This window comes from Aotus nancymaae, unplaced genomic scaffold (assembly GCF_030222135.1).
Source record: "Aotus nancymaae isolate 86718 unplaced genomic scaffold, 86718_ANA_hifiasm-v0.15.2.pri h1tg000025l, whole genome shotgun sequence".
Lineage (NCBI taxonomy): Eukaryota > Metazoa > Chordata > Mammalia > Primates > Aotidae > Aotus > Aotus nancymaae.
In genome coordinates, this window is record NW_026988438.1 from 26136451 (window position 1) to 26156130 (window position 19680).

Consider the following 19680-nt stretch of genomic DNA (forward strand, 5'->3'; position numbering starts at 1 on the left):
CTTCTCCCCCAGATAAGTGAAATACTGTGCAACGTAAGGTTACACCCACCATGAAATGCCTGTGGTTATTCCAATTGCAGCCCCAATATTTAACTGACAAATAATTCAAATATTTATGACTATCAACCATGTATATAGGGGGAGAGTTAAGAAATGTCTTCTGCTTTAGTGATTTGGGCCTAAGTCACCTGCTTTTTTTACCTAGGGCCAATCAGATGAGTGAAAGCCAGTGACAGCTTTTCTGTTAGCATGGCAAACACTTAATAACTAGGGCATTATTGCCAAACCAGGCTACTACTTAGAGCATAGCAATCATGCATCAAAGAGACATCTGCATTACTGTTTGTCACCATTGTTTTTGGACACAGGGTTTTGCTCTGTCACCCAGGCTGGAGTTCAGTGGCAGGATCATAGCTCACTGCAGCCTTGACCTCCCACCTCAGCCCCCTGAATAGCTGGAACTACCAGTGTACACCACCATGCCCAGCTAATTTGTGTGTTTTGTAGAGACAGGGTTTCACCATGTTGCTCAGGCTGGTCTTGAACTCCCAGGCTCAAGAGATCTGCCTGCCTCGGCCTCCCAGAGTGCTGAGATTATAGGTGTGAGACACCACACTTGGCTTTGTCTCTTCCTTTATCTGATCAATCAGCTTGTAGATAAGTTTTGTGGATTGTCCCCGCAAAATAACTCCATAATATGTACCTTCCCCTTTATCCAGTCTTTTGATGACTACTTTTATTGTGGTAAAATATACATGAAATTTACCATTTAATCTTTTGTTTGTTTTTTTGACAAGGTCTTGCTCTGTTACCCAGGCTGGAGTGCCGTGGTGTAATCACAGCTCACTGCATGCATCCTTGACCTCCTGGGCTCAGGTGATCCTCCCACCTCAACCTCCCAAGTAGCTGGGATCACAGGTATGTGCCACCGAACCTGGCTAATTTTTAAATTAATTTTGTAGAGACAAGGTCTTGCTATGTTGCTCAGGCTGACCTCAAATTCTTGAGCTCAGTTGATCCTCCCACCTTGGCCTCCCAAAGTGCCGAGATTACAGGCCAGAGCCACCATGCCCAGGCCATTTTAATTATTTGGAAGTGTACAGTTCTGTGGCATTAACTGCATCCACATTGTTGTGGTGCCATGACCACCATTTGTCTGCACAGTTTTTTCATCTTCCTCAACTGAAACTCTGTACCCATCAAACATAAATATGATGCGTCTCATGAATTTGTGCATCATCCTTGTATAGGAGCCATGCTAATCTCTGTATCATTCCAATTTTTGGTATATGTGTTATCAAAATGAGCACCTCTTATAATCTCTTGCTTGCTTATTGGCATAATCCTGTAACAATCCCACTCTGCTACCGTCTGTAATGTACATACCACCATTGAGGCTGTAGCTGCAGGACACAGAGCCATCCCCTGGCTTCATGACCCAGCAGCTCCCCTTTCCACAAGATGCTATCCAGTCTCTTCAGCAGGGCATCCAAGCCTCTCACAGTATTCCTCCACCATCCTCACCCTCCTGGCTTCCTCCACCCAGTGTCTCTCGACACCTTTCCCTGTGTTGGTTAGCCAACCAAACCAACCCTGACTCCATAACTCCTATACACTTTGGATGAATGTGAGCTCCAGTGCTTCCCATCTCTCTATGCTTGCTTTGCCCCCTCTTTGGAATGCAATTTTGTCTTTTTTTAGTCCATTGTCCATATGTCGACTTGCTATGAAGCCTTCTTGAACTGCCCTTTTCTCCCTGGTAATCAGTTCCAGCTTCCTTGGGACCCCCAGGCTGGCAGAACACTCATTGCTTTAAGCCTATCTATTGCGGTCATGTCTTCAGGATTGAGTGGACCTAGAACAGCTCTTTCTCATAAACAGAACTAAGGAAAAGCATTTTCATCATCTTGGGTATAACTTCCTCCATGTCTTTGCTCTATCTTCACTCTCTAAAGAAATGAGTTTAGCTTTTCTTGAAGCTTCTTAGAAATCTGAAAACTGAAGGATTGCCCAGACTGAAAAAGTGCCCCTTTCTTGCACCTGGCTGGTTTATTTCTTGACTTCGTAGAAGAGGATCCAACACAGGCCTGTTTCCTTCACTTCCTTCATAGGGACAGCTCATGGTAGTGTGGTGGTGGCAGAACGTGGAGCCTGAGCCACCAGAGCAAGACCTGCAGATATCCAGGAGAATGCCTGAGGCCAGATTCTGAGCCTTGGTTCTGGATCATGTGCAGGAAGCGTCCAGGAAACAGGACAAACATTTCGCTCTCCCCACAAGACATGACAGAGAGTGCTCTATCGAACCAGAAGTGTGCCCTTCCTGACCCCCTCAGGGCTCAGTATGGGGTTGGGGACTTGAAAGATGCCCATCACTGCCTTGGAGCTGTAGACCTTCAGAGCCAGAGAGGGCCTAAGGTTCCACCTCCGCCAGCTGGATTTCCCGACCTTGCCTCGTGGGGCTTGAGGGTGATGTGAAGTTGTGCTCTGGAGGTCTCAGCAGGTCTATACGCCCTGTGCTCAGTCAAGCGAGGGGAGAAGGGGTGAGGGAGAACTGGCCTTTTGTTTGATAATACCCCTTTTTCTTTCCTCTTACCAAGACCCTTAAGGATTCTTCCTGGCCAAAAGTGTCTCTCTCCTTTAATTAATTTTGCAATATTTATTTGAGCACCAGCTTTGTCCTAGGAACTGGATGAACTATTGTGGATACCATGGTAGGCAAAACAGACAAGGTCCCATTCCTCATGGAGCTCACATCTTAGGGAAAGAGGTGATAACAAAATGAGGACACAAGTAATATATGATTGCAAAGGAGCGAAGTGCTATGAAGATACAATGCAAGGGGTACAAGGGTGTATAATAGGGGCCCTGACTTGGTTGGGGCGTCAGAAAGTCTTCCCAGAGGAGGTGAAGTTTCAGCTGAGATCTGAAATATAAAAAGATTTTCTAAATGCAGAGGAGATTGATCATTCAGGCTGAAATTGGATCACATGGCCGTTCCTGAACTATTCACACAGTGAAGGGAGGAGTTGCTATGAGTGGCTGAGAGTGAAAGTGGAATGGATGCTGGAAATTCAACCACAACCATCTTCCATAATTTAGGAATGTAGGGATACATACCTCTTGCCACTTCTCAGTTAATTTTATATATACATACATGGCGTCACTTTATCTTTTTGTAGAGACAAGGTTTCACCATATGTCATGATATGTACATCAATACCAGCACTGGTGTCCTGTCCCTTCCTAATGTGATGGATTGACTTAGGGCCCTGTGATCCTCTTTGACCTTGGACCGCATGCCCATGGACAGTGCTGGCCAGGTCCCTGGGGCCCTTTTACCCACCATGGCCATGTATTCCGTCCACAGGGCTGCATTGACCTGGCATGGGACTTTCCCACAGTGTGATCCCATTTCCTAAGCAAAATAAATAAAGTTTTCTCACATGTGACAAACCAATGATCCATAACTAATGTGCTTTTTTCCACTTATTTTTTTTCAATTGTTGGCCATGATTCTCTTCTGCTTCTACCTTTATCTTACAGAGATGAAAATGATAAGAGAATGAGAAATCAATTAGGTAGCAAGAAAATAAGCACAGCTAAAGTAAAGCGATTACACTGGGGCTGATAACCTCCCCAGCAACAATTAGACAGTTACGTCAAGTGAATTTCAAAACAACTCCTGTTGTTTTGACCCAGAAAAACAACGTATTGCCTTTGCTGTCAGTCACTATGGTTTCAACTCCTGGGAGCCTGATTTAGTGGATGATGGAACAGCTAAATCTTTATTCATACACTGCTCTCATGAGAGTTTGCCACCAACAATACGACTGCCCTCTCTCTCTCTCTCCCCCTCCCTCTCTCCCTGTCTTTCTCCCCTGACTCCTTATTTTCTCCCTTTTTTCCTTTCTCTCACATATATTTACGGAGAAGCTATCATATGCCAAAAATGGATCTAGGCACAAGATGACCAGAAATTTTTATATTAGCAGGACGTGTACACGTGTGTGTGTGTGTGTGTGTGTGTGTGTGTGTATGAAAGAGAGAGAGACTGAGAGAAAGGGAGAGAAAGAGAGAGTAGAGAGGGTGACATGACAGATCTGTTGTTTGGTGCAATTTATTGTTATTCATTCAATCTAATATTCACCAACCAATATTACACCAACAATATTAGAGTGAATGTTATTCATTCAATCTAATATTCACACTAATATTTAATGTGTGCTGGATGTGAAATCCAGAAACAAAAAGGTCACAGTCCCTGCACTCATGAGATACAGTCACACTACCACATAGTCTAGATGACTACATGGACAAAGTGAGGTTGGAGGTTAGGGAGTGAGGACCTGAGGTGCCTCTTGGTCCAGGGTTGGCAAGGGCAGCTCTACTGTGGAGCTGGTATTGGAAATAAGACACAAGGGATGTGAACTAATTGGCCAGAAGCAAGGCAAGGTGAGTTTGGCATAGTGTTCAGGCATGGGGATGATGCACATGGGTGAGAGGGGTGTTTGTTCCGTGGCTGGAGCTGGGAGTGCAGGTGAGGGCAGCAGCTCACCATGAAGCAGCCAGGGAGTCTTTGAAAAAGACAAGTGGATCTTGTCCTAAAAGCTACTAAATGCATATGAAGCTAGGCAATAAGTAAAACAACGAAGTACTCATGGCAGAAAAGCCACTAAGGTGGTTATTTGTGCTTTTTCCTTTTTTCTTAATTATGTCAATCACTATTATTAATAACCAAAAACAAAATAAAACCACACTCAATATAGAGGCAAATGACAAATCCGGAGAAATATTTGCAACATATGCAAAAAGGGAAAGGTTGTTGTATAAAGAATATCTCTAAAGATAGAGAATAGAGAAAATAAAAACATTTAAACAATTAAAGTGGCATTACTTTTGATGACAAAATCCACAATGACTTTTGCACCAATCTTATAAGTACTTTAAAAAAACAAAAATGACAATAAGCATATAAAATACATTTAATCTCATTTGTAATGAAAGAAATGCAAAATAAAACAACTGTGATATGTTTTTTCTATCAATTTGGTAAAGATAGATATACATATGTAGCATGCATGAAGAGCATGAGGCATGATGAACAACGTGAGTGAACACTTTCCTTGAGCTGTTTTCTTTGTCTATTTAAGCTTGAAATGAAGAATTTAACCTTACTTAGAGAATTGAGCCCAGGGGGCCAGAATATAGATAATAAAGAAAAAATAAGAGTTGAACCTTATCTCTGAGATGAAATTGTAGCACCTATGTCAGGTACTAGTTGGAAACAAGTTCCTCACAAAATTGCCCCCGGGGCCTGGTCTTGTTAGAGAAGAGAGTTGTTGCTGAAGGAGGTAGAGGATGTTAGTCCCCCAGTGACTTCTTTCTTTACCAGGGGAGCCATGGAAGAGGGAAGGTGATGGAAGGGCAGCCTCTTGTCAGGTAGGAAATGCTTCAGAGAAGCTCAAGGATGGCTGGAGGTCACAGCTGAGTTTTCATGACTACCACAGCTGTAAGCAAGGAGCTAGGAGCAGGCCTTACAGAGGCCTTAGCTTGATGAGAGCTGAGGGAAACCAGCTTTTGAAATCATTTCCTTCAATCAGCAAACACATTGTATTTTGCCCTCTCAAGGACACTAAAAAAACATACTAGCTAGCCTGTAGGCAAGTCTGAAGAGAAGTCCTGGTGGAAAAAAAAAAGCCCAAATTAATGGGGAAATCATAGATACAGGACATCCTGAGCTGCGTGGTCCACGTGCTGCAGCGTCCGCTCTGCTGAGCAGGGATTTTGAACATCATTTCTTGAGCTGATGGGAAATCAATCAGCAGTGAAGCCAGGACATGCACTGGCACTGAAATCGATGCCTCAGTTGCTCGGGATGACACAAGCCGCTTCCTTCCAAATGCTCTCTGACAGTTGTGGCTCACTTGCCTGTCTCCTCTGCCATGGGCCCCTTCGCACGTGCTGTGACTTACCTTGAATGCTTGTCTAAATAACCTTCTCTTTTTCAAGCTTCCTCTCAAGCTCAGCTTGATGAAGTAGAGGATAGTAAGTCGAAATAAAGTGTAGGTGTTAAGTTGTCCGTTCAGCAGAGATGACTAGACAACACCCCATCTCAGAAAGCCTGCTGGGCTGGCTATTGGGCTTACTCTGTGCTTGCCAGCTCGATCTCTGATGGGGAGCAAGGCAGTTAGCTTCTTTTAGGCTTAAGTCTACTCTTATGAATAATTCAGGGGTTTGACCATATAACGGATAACATTTCTCCCGGCTTTAGTATTCTATGAGACTAAAGACAACCAATGAGCAAAAAAAGATGACTCCCACCTATCAGAAAACACTTGAAAAGCATACCACTAGCTTAATAATTAAAGACATGCATATTAAAACAATGATATACTTTTTAAACTCTTAGGTTGGCAAAGATTTAATAAGGAAATAGTACTACTTTCCATCAGATCGGGGAGCAAAAAGCAAGAGCCCTTGTATGGTGTTGCCCAGAATATACATTTTCTACAACTAATCTTAGCTAAAGGGCCAAGAAGCAATAAACCTTTTCTCAAGGGCAGCTTGTGACTATGCATCAAAAGTTTTAAAATGTGCATCATCTTGGATCCAGACCTTTGATGCAGTAATTCCTCTAGAATGAGTTATGAGGAAATAACCAGAGACTCGTGTACAATTTTAAGTATAAGGATTTTTATCACAGCTCTCTTTACACTATCAGAAACAAAGGATGATCTTCCTTTGCCCACAATGTGTTATATGACACACTATGGCAGGCTTAGAAGCACTTAAAAGTTGTAGGATCACTGTGGCCTAAGAATACACGCAATGTGCCAGGTGTCTCCCTGCAGTCTCCCACCCCATCCACACATACAGAGCCCATTTCAGAGGGTGATCCTGCCACACGGCCAAGTGAGACCCTACCTTGCCCAGGCTGTTGTGCTAATCTCTGTTGAAAGACCATCTGTGGCTTACCATTGGCTGCAGGACACAGGACATCCTATGACTTTGTTGCCAAGGCCATTCACAATTGAGCCTCCTCCAGCCACTGGAAGGAGCTCACTGCCAACTTCTGTCCCACTGGCACTACCTACTTGTCCACTCTGCCCTCATACTCACTCCGATATCTGGTGATCACAGAGTCTGATTCCTCCCCACTTCTCCCTTATCCTACCTGAACCCTTACCTCCTTCAATGGTGTCTTCCAAAACATATTCCCTGCCATTATCTGACTCCACTGCATACACATTTTAGCATATTAGTGCATACTGAGTTTTATGTTCAGTTTGTTTTAGGTATATCTATCTTTTCATTTACAAAATCCCTAAAACTCGTATTTTGCCTTGTATTTGAAAGACTGTGAGATATAAGAGAAATAATATGGTATGAAATCAGAAAAACCTGGATTTCAATCTTGTTTTATGTTGAGTAAGTTACTTAACCACTCTGAGCTTGGGTTTTATTATTCATTAAACTGGGACAATGGTAATTATTTCACAGGGTTGTATTGTGGCTAATGCAATAATTGTTAGCTATTTAGCACGATGCCCTGTAGTATATATCCAGTAATTGTTAATTCCCTTCTCCTTACTCTACTTTGAAGAAACTAGGCTTAGCCCATGGTAGCTATTGATCAAATCTTGAGGCCTGGCCAATTCCCCCAAAAGCACTAGGAAAAATGGGCCTGTAGGGGAGGAGAGCGGCAGCTGGTGAAAGAGGAAAGCCCACCTGTCCCCGCTCTGTGTGGTCCTGGCATGATAGCTTCTTACCTGATGATTGTCAGAGGGATGAAGTATACCAGGAAGGCCACAATGGTCATGTATGGGGTCCAGTAGGAGTCATCAGGCCACAGGGCCCAGCACTGCACTTCACCATTGGAGAGTGTCCTCTTCCCAAATATGATCAGGGTGGGAATGGAGAACAGGAAAGACAGGCTCCAGGCAATCATGATGAGGACCCTGGCTTGCTTTTCTGCCCAAAGAAAAGAGAGGGATGCCTGGGTATCATAATGGGATGGGTATGTGGCAACCATTTTCAAGAGCACAGTGGAGTCTGCTATAGAAAAAGATCACCGTGGGGCAACCACCCTGGACCTCACAGAACCTCCCAGAGCCTCAGTTTCCTCATATGTAAACAGTGAGACAGTACCTGCATACAGGGTCAATGGGAAAATTATAGAGGGAAGTTTGAACAGAAGCTAGCACATTGCCTGGCCTAGGGTTGGTTCTTCTTCTTTCCTGATTTACCCATCTGACTTGAGATGTTGATGAATCCATCTCTGCGGTGTTAGGGAGCTCAGTCTGTGCTATGTACATCTGGTAAGTTGCGGTGCAAATGCTGAGTTGTGTCTACCCGCACACAGTCTCTTGGTACCAGGCAGGGCTACAGGCTTTGGTCTGTGTGGCATCCTTTCACTGTACCCAGCACTGCAAAGCACTGGGACAGTTTTCGAGAATTATTTGCCAAATGGGAAGGAACCTTCTTCTTTTTTTTTTTGTAGGAAAATGAGTGGACTTATAAGGCAGAGAAAGAACACTGAACTTTGTTCTGGAGAGTAGGGCTCATTCAAACCCAGCCCAGAAACCTGGTAGCTATGTCTGCATGCTGGATTTCAGTCGCAATATTCTGACCTTGGCTAAACCATGCAGTCTCAGCCTCATCTTTTCTTTAAATTGGTATAAAAAAATACCTGTTCTGGTCACCTCAGCAGGTTATGATGGGAATGGAGAGAGATAATTCATATATAAGCAAGTCCCTTTAAAATACACCCGTTGTTATGATGTGATGCTTTCTGTCAAGCTGTTATTGAAGCTCTTGCCTCAATCCCTCACCTAGCTGTGCTTTCTGTGCTGATTTTCCCTGGGACCTTCTTCCAGAAACAGAAGGCCACCTTGCTCCGCTACTAACAACTTGGAAAGCAGTGTGTCTTTGGGTGGGGTTGGAATCTAGTCCGTGGTGTCGTTGAATGGTGTGTTGGCTGTGGTCAAAGAACTATAAGAAGTGAGAAAATTCTAGAGGAAACTAGGGACTCTATAAAAATCTCAAACCCGAAATATTTAGGAGAATAATATCTAGGGTTCTGTTCTTGCTGAATTGTATGCACTGGAAAGATATATTAGATTTGTGTAGAAAAGAGTTGTTATTGGCCCACTGAGCAAGCAAGAATCTTGGGGTAGAATTATAATAGCAATCCAATTAAGGTCTTTCCTGTTCTTTACTTGCAACCAGTAATCCACTGGGGATGGGGGAGTGGTTTTCCTGCCCACGTTTGGAAACTCAAGTCCCTTTGTGTCAGTGATGACTCATAGGTGATAGACACATTAAATGGTAAACATTGTGTCAATTTAGCTAATTGCATACAAATTAGTAATACAAATTTTTATGTACTTAACTAAAATATTGTTTTATTCTAGATAACAATAAAACCCCCAAATTCCCAAGATCATTTCAAGTTAAGTCTTTTCTCTCTAGGTGGGCTTGCTTCAGGGAGGAAGCTGGAGTCTGGGCAGGGGGACCGGCCCTTCCACTCTCTATCCTCATCTGCTGTTCCTCCTCCTCCCCCAGGTTGCTAACCATGTTGGGGTCTCTCCAGAGCTGGGGTACAGGGAACCCAGAGGAGGAAGAGGACAGTTCTCGCTTGACTGGTGCTGTCATCAGATGGCTTTGTGCTCTCTGTTCCTGGCTGCCTCCAAAGCTGATTCTTGGTCCCCTGAGGAACTTTTCTGGGTCCTTTGGAAATTCTCCTGTGGGGTCTCTCTGATTGACCTGGGCTTGACTTGGGCAGTGTCTTTCCACCCCTCCCTGGTGACCTCCAGCCTCTTTCTCCTGAGGCTTCTCACTCTCTGGCAGAAGTGTCTGGGGCAGGATCTTTTTAAACACAGCCTCAGGCAAACTTTGCGATGCCAGTTCTACATGGGCCCTCACGGCTAGGACCACAGCGCCAACCAGCCTCTCCTCAGTGTTCTCAGGTGTGAGGTAGTCATTGATCCACAATGCTCTCAAATACAGGAAACATGTCAAGCTCTGTGAGTCATCGTGTGAAGCACTCTCACTAGACTTAGTTTATCTAGACATCAAGTCACCTGTAATTAGGACAGTATGAAAGGTGAAAGAGAGACTGAGAATAGTGTCAACATCTTCACTGGATGAGAGTTGTGGCCATATGGGCACAGACACGGGGGAGGCGTTGTAGAAGGTAGTCTAGACTCACAGCATGAGCATCAGGGAAACAGAGTGGGCATGCGTATGCAACACTGAAGGAGAAATGGCCTGGAGGTGGTCTGAAAAGGCAGGAAAATGTCTTCACCACCACCAGGCCATGAGGTACCTAAGAAAGAAGGCTGAGGAGCATGCTCTTGAGATGTCTTAAGGAAATCCGCCACCTCAGGAGGCAGGAGGTGGAGGGAGCCTCCCATTAGGAAGTTGATGGTATAGGGGAGCTGGTCCCTAAAGGAATAGAGAAAAACCGGGGTAGAGAGAAGCAGTGGGAGTTCAGATCAGGAAAGAAGCAGGGTGGGATTAATAGGGCAGGTGATGGTACTGGAGGGGATTCTTCCTGATGGTGAGGGTGTGAAGCCTGATGGGTTTCTATGGACCTGGGTGACATTAGTAGCTGGCCCCTGTGTTCTTGTTCTTTCACTGGTTGGAATTTGAATGTCATCTCCTTCTGTAGGTCCCAGGATACTGTTAAGGGCAATATGTCACTCCTGGTCCCCACCCAGGTTCCCACTTGATGGATATACTGCATTCACTTTTGTGAGGGATGCACAGGGAAGCAGATTAAAGGAGTGTAGCACCATGCTTTAGGATTTCCTCTACCAAGGTCTCCAAAGATGTTTTCCTAGAGGCCCACCAGGGTACAGGCTTGGAGCTGTTTTTCTCATACTAGAGCTGGGCTATGCTGGGAAAGCCCCACTCTCTCAGGCTGTGATGTGGCTGCCACAGCAGGGAGACTAGTGGCCTTGTAGGCAGCTGAGCCCATGTGCCATGAAGAGTGATTTCTCAGGGCTGAAGGATCCAGGACTGAACAGAGGAAATGCGGTTTGCATATGAGGTGGACTGTCTCGTGTTTCTCACCCATGGAAAGTCAGACTCCCTCTTCCCTGTGCTCTTGTCCAGCTCTGCACTTCTCTGCAGCTTAGCCTTCCCCTTTTCCATGTAACTCATTTATCTTTTTAAAAAATTGTATAAGTTACACACACTGATTACAGAAATACTAGCAAATAAAAATAAGCAAAAAAACTCCATAGTGGCACCATCTAGAAACAGCAAGTTTAAATTTTGATAACGCATGCATATATAATACATAGATTACACATTTAAAGATGAGATCATGATACAGATGCTACCTTGTAAACTATATTTTTCCTCTGAAAAGCCTGTTATGATCATCTTTTCCTGTTAAGAAATACGAACCTGTACAAATGGCATTTTTTTTCTGGTAGTAAGATCCTTTCTTCAAATATAATTTTATCTTGAATCCAGTATAGAAACGTGTAGAAAGCTCAGGTATCCTCAACTCAAACTGAGACAGCCAGCAGCTCCCAGACCTGCCCTGGGGCAGGCCAGAAAAATGAGCCCTCTGGGGGGTCAGTGTGGGAAGTGCAATTGGAAAAGCACTGATAAATGACATTTTCTCCAATCGTTACACCACACTTCAATTTTATCAATAGCCTATTATTATCTAAGTTGTTTCCCATTATTTTTCATTATAAATAATTTATATGCATCTATTTTCTCAGTTCTAGTTATTCCTTAGGATAAACTCTTAGAAGATTTATAAACTTTTGACTAATACTGTTACATTTCCTCAAAAGTGCCTACAATTCATGGCTCTCACTATAACTACAGAAGTACCCATTTCTTTATACTCTCCTAACACTTCGATAATTCTTCCTTTTAATCTTGTTATGTGGTTGGTAAAATTTTGTATCCAAATGTTTAATCTCTCAATTCTTTAATTAATAGTCAAAAGGAACATTTCTATATATTTTCTATTCATTTTGTTTCTTTTTTAAAAATTTTTTTCTGACAAAGTCTCGCTCTGTTGCCCAGGCTAAAGGGCTGGAGTGCAGTTGTGCAATCTCCACTCAACTGCAACCTCTGCCTTCCAGGTTCAAGTGGTTCTCGTGTCTCAGCCTCCCAAGTAGCTGGGATTACAGTTGTGTGTCACCATGCCCAGCTAATTTTTGTATTTTTCGGTAAAGACTGGGTTTCACTGTGTTGGCCTGACTGATCTCAAACTCCTGACCTCAAGTGATCCACCCAGCTCAGCCTCCGAAAGGGCTGGGATTACAGGCGTGAGCCACAGTACCTGGTGTCATTTAGGTTTCTTTATTTTTTGATAGTTTGTTCATGCCCTTTGCCCATTTACTCAATTAGAATGTTTTTATTTCTTTGCCTGACTTCTTTATAAAAAGGATATCGTTCTTGCCTGTTATATAAAAATATTTCCCATTTGTAATTTTGCTTTTTAAGTTTGATTATGGATATTTATTATTTATATAAATAATTTAATTTTTCCCCCTTCTTGTTTCTGCTTTTGGTGTGATTCCTGGAAAGGCCTTTTCCTCACTGAAATTATGAAGGTGTTACTCAAATATTCTTTTACTCCTTTTATGTTTAAAGTGCTCTTTTTTTCAATCCAACTAAAATTGACTTTGTTATTAGCCATGGTAGGTGGCGATCTAATCTTTTGAAAAATGGCCAGACGGGTATTTCAACACCGTATACTGACTAATTCATTTTTGCCAACTAATTTGAAATTTCATATGATTTATATGTGTTATTCTGGTTCCAGTATTATATTGTTTTAATTATCAAAGTTTTATATTATGTTTTAATATGACACTGCATATTTATCTTGATTATTTTGATATTTTTCTAATTATTCTCATATTCATTTTTGGTGAAGAGCTTTAAAATTGTCAACTTTTCTGGAGTTGCTGGCTAAGAAAAATATCGCTTTGGTAAATAGCAGTAAGAAATAAATAAAAGATGGCCTCCCCTCTGTTTAGCGGCCACGGCCTGGTGCCTGCACAGCTGCGTCCCGGCTTCTCCCTGCTCCATGACTCTCCACAGAGAGCCCTGCTACTCTCTGGGAAATCTCCTCTTTCTACGGCTTTCTATTAGCTGAGTCGCATAAACCCCAAACCCTACCTCTCACAGCTGCCCTTAAATTCTGACAAGCTGCGGCACTAACATGACTCCTGCGTTTTTTCCTGGAATCTCTCGTGCCCCATTCTCACCGGCTGCCCTCACCCTGTAAACTTCTGAGGATCAGTTCATCCTCTGCAAGGCCAGGGAGTTCTCCCAGGGGCTGAATTACACATTGACACTTGGCTTCCGTGTTTGATCTGCTCCCTCGTGTGCTGGGAATTCTTTGAAGTTTCTGGTATTTGGATGGCTTCTTTCCTTGGCTCTCATTCCAGATGCAGGTCTCCCCCTGTTACATTTCTTCAGTGACTTTCGTTGGGACTGCCCAGAGAAAGGGAGCTGGCTAATGTCTGTTTCCAAGCTTTCATCTTTCCCAGAAGCTATGGATTTTCCAAGCACCCTATGTTGAGCCTCTCTTAATTTTGTAGTGAGGAAGTAAGTTGTTTTACATCTTTAGAAAAGCACTCTAATATTAATTGCTTCCTTCTGATAATTTAGGACACTGTTCATGATATTACACAGTGTCTCCCAGAATTAGACATATTTTCTATGAGCAAACAGTTAATTTTTTAACCCAGTGAATTTGGTGAAACGTAATTCATCATGTCACCCTCTTGGCTATGGGTCTCAAGTCCTCCCCTTTGACAAGTTTCCTGGGGCTTCCCTCATGTAATTTCCTATATTTATTTTTCCTTCACTTCTGTTTCTTCACCTTAAAATTCTTAGGTGTCGATGTTCTTTTGCCCACCACCTTCAATACTTTCTGAAGTCTGCTAGGCATAAACAAATAGATGGACAAATAAGTGTATGTTTGGGCGCGGTGTTTCATGCCTGTAATCCCAGCACTTTGGAAGGCCAAGGTGGATTGCTTGAGCGGAGGAGTTTGAGCCCAGCCTGGCCAACATGGTGAAACACTATCTCTACTAAAAATACAAAAATTAGCCAGGCATGGTTAATTACAGGTGCACGCCTGTAATCCCAGCTACTCAGGAGGCTGAGGCACAAGAATCACTTGAACTCGGGAGGCAGAAGTTGCAGTGAGCCAAGATCGTGCCACTGCACTCTAGCCAGGGTGACAAAGCAAGACTGTCTTAAAAAAAAAAGTATATCACAAATGCATGAATATAAACCAAAAATAAAGTTAGAAGGGCGTCCAACCATCTCAATGAATTTCTGCCTCAGCCAAGGCTCTTTTAAAACATAACCTGAGAGGCTGTTCCAGGCCATGCTGGGAAGTGGGGGTCGGGCATGTCTCATTATATCTCTCCAGCATTAACAGCAACACAGATGTTAAGTCTGATGAGAAACACATTTTACAACCTAGTCTCTCACACTGGAAGCCTACAGCCTGAAAGTTTCCTCTGCAAGTAAGAAATGTGGTCTCCACAATTCTGTATCTTAACTCAGACATTTCTTTCTATTGACCCAAGGTCTTTAGATAAACTTGACCAAATGTCAAACAGAAAAAAATTAAATCTACTTATAATTTGGAAGCCTCACCCACCCCACCCCACCCTACCCAACCTGCCATTTTGGGCCAACCCTATGTATTTCTTAAATGTGTTTGATTGAAGTCTCATGTCTCCCTAAAACGTATAAAACCAAGCTGTACCCTGACCACCTTGGGCTCATGTTCTTATGACTACCTGAGGGCTTTGTCATGGGCCACGGTCACTCATTTTTCGCTCAGAATAAATCTCTACTAATATTTTACAGAGTTTGATGCTTCATTGACATATCTTTGCACACCTATGTCATGAAACGTCCTTCCTACCTCTCCTGCCTCATCCATTCCCTGCCTCCCCTGTCATAACTAGGGCTGCACAGTGCCCAGAAAACTTGGTACAAGCCTCAACCCTTCACAAAACAGACACGTCAAATTACCAAGAAGCCAAGGAAACAAGTATACATTCTATTTGTTAAAACTTCTAAACCACTTTGTTGATGTATAACTGACATATAAAAAGCTGTATATATTCAACACATACCACTTGATGTGTCTGGAAATATGGATATACTCATGTAACCATCATTACAAGCCATGCCATAAACATATCCATCACTTCCAAAGGCTTCTTCCTGTCCCCCTTTAGTTTTGTTTTGTTTAGTTTTTTCCTTTTGTGGTAAGAGCACTTAACATAAGATTTACCTTGTTAGCAAATTCTTTTTTTTTTTTTGAGATGGAGCCTCACTCTGTCACTCAGGCTGGAGGGCAATGGCGCAATCTGGGCTCACTGCAACCTCCGCCTCCCAGGTTCAAGCAATTCTCCTGCCTCAGCCTCCTGAGTAGCTGGGATTACAGGTGCGTGCCACCACGCCCAGCTAATTTTTGTATTTTTAGTAGAGAAGGGGTTTCAACATCTTGGCCAGGCTGGTCTCGAACTCCTGACCTTGTGATCCACCCGCCTCAGCCTCCCAAAGTGCTGGGATTACAGGCGTGAGCCACCGCGCCCGGCCGTTAGCAAATTCTTAGGGCTACTATTTAGTATTGTTACTCATATGTCTCATGCTGTGCAATAGACCTCTGGTACTTATTTAGCAGGATCAAAATAACTTAATTTTAACTGCATACGACACGTTAATATGTTCTTCATGTAAAAATTACTGCCTTGCATGTAAGTTCCTGTGGTGGTCACTACCACTAGTCTAAATCCCATCCCTAGAAGTGAGGTCAAATGTCAAGTTGGTGTGTGTTTTTGCAAATTGTTCATTTTCCCTAGAGCTCTCTTCTGTGTGTTCTCTCTTTCTGCCCCTCTCTATCTTTCTGTACATAGTATCTAGCATTTGTTTTGAGTTTTTGACTTTAATGGTATCGTTCTGCATGGGTTTTTGTGCATGTTGTTTTTGTCACTCAGCATGTAATGTGGATATGTTCATGTTGATGCGTATTACTTCCCATGGCTCTACCACTTCCACATTGAGAGGCGGCTATATAGTATTTGAGGGATTCCTTACCGTTTCTGGATCAAGGAGAGTTTCCTTCCCCTCCACCCCAATACGATTATCAATTAAAAATATCTTTCCCATTCTTTCTATGATTTTGTTTAAGGAGGACAAGGTGTTTCTTTCTGGAAAATGAGAAATTAGTATGGGAGAGTTCATTTCTTTGGATAGGTATGCATGTCAACACTGCTCTAGAGGAAAAAGATGGAAGCATCAGCTTCAAGGTGAATGGTCACAAAGTGGGTCAGCCACCTACCTTCCTTAGTGGCTCTGGGCTGTCCATGGGAACCATCAGCATTTTCCCAGGCATCTAAGTTTTCTTTTGTACATCTTTTTGGACAATCAGACCCATGAAGTGAGGAAAGAGGTAGAAGAGGAGAAGGAAGAGAAGGAAAGAGGAGGAAGATCACTACTATTAAGAGTTACATATTAGTGAAAATGATCCTACCCTTACTCAAGGATGATTCTTTATGAAACAGCACCTGGTCAAGCCAGCTCACCTCCTTGAAGGAACTTCATGGGGTAGACGATGGCATGGTACCTGTCTATGCTGAGGGACACCAGGACGTAGGTAGAGGCGTAGAGCAGCACAACCTAAAGAGGGAAATGAGAAGAGGCTCATCACTTCAGAGAGGTGAGGGAATGCACAGAATGGAAAGAATAGCACCTTGTGTTATTTAGAAACCTGAGAAGTGAACCAAAGAAGGGGTGAGGGTTGGGTTAGGGAGGGAAATAAATGAATCTCTGATATAAACAAGAGACAGGGAAATACTGGGTACAAGAGGGCAGTTCCCCAGCAAAGACCCTATCTTCAAGCCTGGAAACCAGTGGCCCTAAATGAGAACAGGCATTCCTGTTTTCGTGTCCAAAATGTTGCCTTTTGGCCTGCCACATGCCCCTATCCTGTACCCACATAAACACCAAATCCCAGGCTCCAGGAGGAAATGAGCAGATGAATGGCAGAATGATGTGGCAGAGAAGGAGAGAAAAGAAGGAGAGTCTGAATGCCAAGAGGAGTTCAGCTTGGGACCACCAGAGAGGAGATTGGCCGATGGATGGCCAAATTCCAGGGGAAGATCGTCTTCCCTCTCCATCCCCCTTCTAACTCCCCATCACTGAGGATTACCTCCACCACTCAATAAAACTCCTGCATTCATCCTTCAAGGCCATGTGTGACCTGATTCTTGTTGGACTATGGACAAGAACCTGGGTACCAAGAGGGCACTGAGCTGGTTAACACTTAAGCCATCTGCAGATGGCAGAGCTAAAACGGCACCGTAATACAGGGGCTTCAAGAGTCACAGTACCCACTCCAGACACTACTATGGAGCCAAAGCCCAAAGCATTTGCCCTTGCTCCTGCACCTGCCCTTCTATGTGATCCCCCTCCTGTAAGGGTTTTGAGCTTGAGGCAGCCAGACAGAGAGCTATACCTCTGTCCCACATCCTATGATGGATGGGCCAGGGAACTCTCCTGTTTCATCTCCACACCAGGAAGCAGATTTTGGTTCCTGGTGCTAGAATTTGCACTGTTGGCCATGATTAGTGAGAATGCTTCCAGTTCTTTCTTGCTCACTCAGTCCCTTGACCTCTTGGAAACTCTACATTTCAGGATCAGTCCTTCTTGACATTTGCATGGTACATTTGTTTGTAATTGACTTTTAAAGCTAAACTAATTTTCCCAGCCACAATTGACATTCCAGAATAATTAGAAAAAAAAGTTCATTTGCCTTTTATCAGCAGGAGTCAAGAGATGACAGAAGGGTTCCCGTTTTAGGGAACCTATGTGCGATGTTGAATAATTTATCATCATTAGCACTGACACCATCTGAGAGCTCCCCCTTTTCATCCTCTTCATTAGGCTGAGGCTCTGTGTCTCCTCTTCCTTTCCACTCTCTCTTTTATTAACTTTACCCAAACCTCTTAATTATCTGTGTACATCTTTTTTTTGGCATACTTAGCAGAAAAGGAAATTGGGATTTAAGAAGTTAATTTATCTTATGTGAAGACCATATTTAGAATGTAATTAAATGAAATATATTTGAAGGGATGATCAAGGTGAAATTTTTTTCAGATAACTTGGAGCCTTATTTCTACCAAGAGTCCTGCTGTATTTCTGCTTTGTAACATTAGGATCAAATCCAGATGCGGTAGGAGAGTAACTGAAGTCTAACAGTGAGTATTTATTTCACTTTCTTCTTGGCAATTACCTTTGTTCTGAATTCATGCCTTTGTTCTTTCTCTGGATCAGACAAATAACAATCAAGTACATTGTTGTTCTTTATTATTTCCACAAATGCATCTCAGCACGAATGTCGTGAAAGACACCAGAGGGAGGAGGTTCTGAGGAATGATTAGAAATTGAAGGCTCATAAGAAAGAATGAGATCATGTCCTTTGCAGGGACATGGATGGACATGGATGGAGGACATTATCTTCAGCAAACTAACACAGAAATAGAAAATGAAATACTGCATGTTTTTACATGTAAGTGGAAGCTAAATGATGAGAACACATGGACTCATAGAGGGGAAGAACACACACTGGGGCCCATAGGAAGATAGAAGGTGGGAGGAAGGAGAGGATCATGAAAAATAACTAACGGTATGAAGCTTATTACCTGGGTGATGAAATAATTTGTACAACAAACCCCTATGACACAAGTTTACCTGTATAACAAACCTGCGCATTACCCTGGACTTAAAATAAAAGTTAGAAAAAAAGGTTAAAAAAAGAAATTGAAGGCTCCCCTGAAAACTACAGGAAAAAATTGTCCTCTTAGGAAAAGGTGATAGAGAAAGAGGAAATGGATGACTAAGTTTAAGAAAATCAAACAATTGTCTACTTAGACAAAACTGGGGTTTCTACATGTGATCCATGAATTTAGAACTATTAAGGCTGCTACACACAGAGGAGGAGAAGGATGAAAAGGAAGCCATGCAATGGTGGAACATGTAGGGTGGGACATCATGGTGAGAAGGTTATAAGCATCTTGGGCCTCTGTAGCTGTCTTGAGGGAGGAGACGGGCACAGTTCAGAATCTGGAGCAGGAGGTAGAGTCACAAACGAGAGTGTCCAGAAGAGCAGTCAATGTTGATAAAAAGATGCTGACTTCGAGATACCATCCAAAAGAGTATTTAATTTCAGAGATTAACCGTCTTCAGGCATTTAGGCAGGGTAAAAAAAATTAAAGGTTACCTAAAAGAAATGCATCTTAAATTATCATGCCTCTTTTCCACAAGAATAATACCAGTAAACAATATAACAGCATGTTCAGAGTTTTGAAAAAAAAAATATGACATGAGATCTTTGTAAATATCATTTCTGTGCCAACACACGGAACAATTTTCTCAGATATATAAGAAAGAAGAAAATATAACATCATATACTCTTCCTGGCATACTTCAGCTAATTGAGAATTGAATCAAAATTAAGCATTCAGCAAGAGGAAAGAGATAGAATAATAACAACTATGGTAAGCAATGAAGTTAGAAACACATGAAATGCTTACAAAATAATTATAAATGTGATTATGAAACATTTCAGGAAAAAGTTTAGGGAGTTGAATGAAGGGACAGAGTAAA

The 19680-nt window shown here is 42.7% G+C and overlaps 1 protein-coding gene and 1 non-coding gene across 6 annotated transcripts in view; both read right to left on the minus strand.

Annotated features, from left to right (window-relative positions):
• NPSR1 (neuropeptide S receptor 1) overlaps window positions 1–19680 on the minus strand; it is a 199967-nt gene that overhangs the window by 43415 nt on the left and 136872 nt on the right. For 3 of the 5 annotated variants that reach the window (XM_064380305.1, XM_064380303.1, XM_064380304.1), the window contains exons 4-5: window positions 16599–16692; window positions 7770–7971 (exon numbers count right to left, since the gene is read on the minus strand). In XM_064380305.1, the coding sequence (XP_064236375.1) occupies window positions 7770–7971; window positions 16599–16692 (296 nt within the window). The remainder of the gene's footprint in view (window positions 1–7769; window positions 7972–16598; window positions 16693–19680) is intronic. The other 2 variants (XM_064380306.1, XM_064380307.1) reach the window with 1 other exon arrangement.
• LOC135276572 (U6 spliceosomal RNA) lies at window positions 1206–1310 on the minus strand. Its single transcript, XR_010344133.1, has one exon. It is a non-coding gene; the product is annotated as a U6 spliceosomal RNA (small nuclear RNA).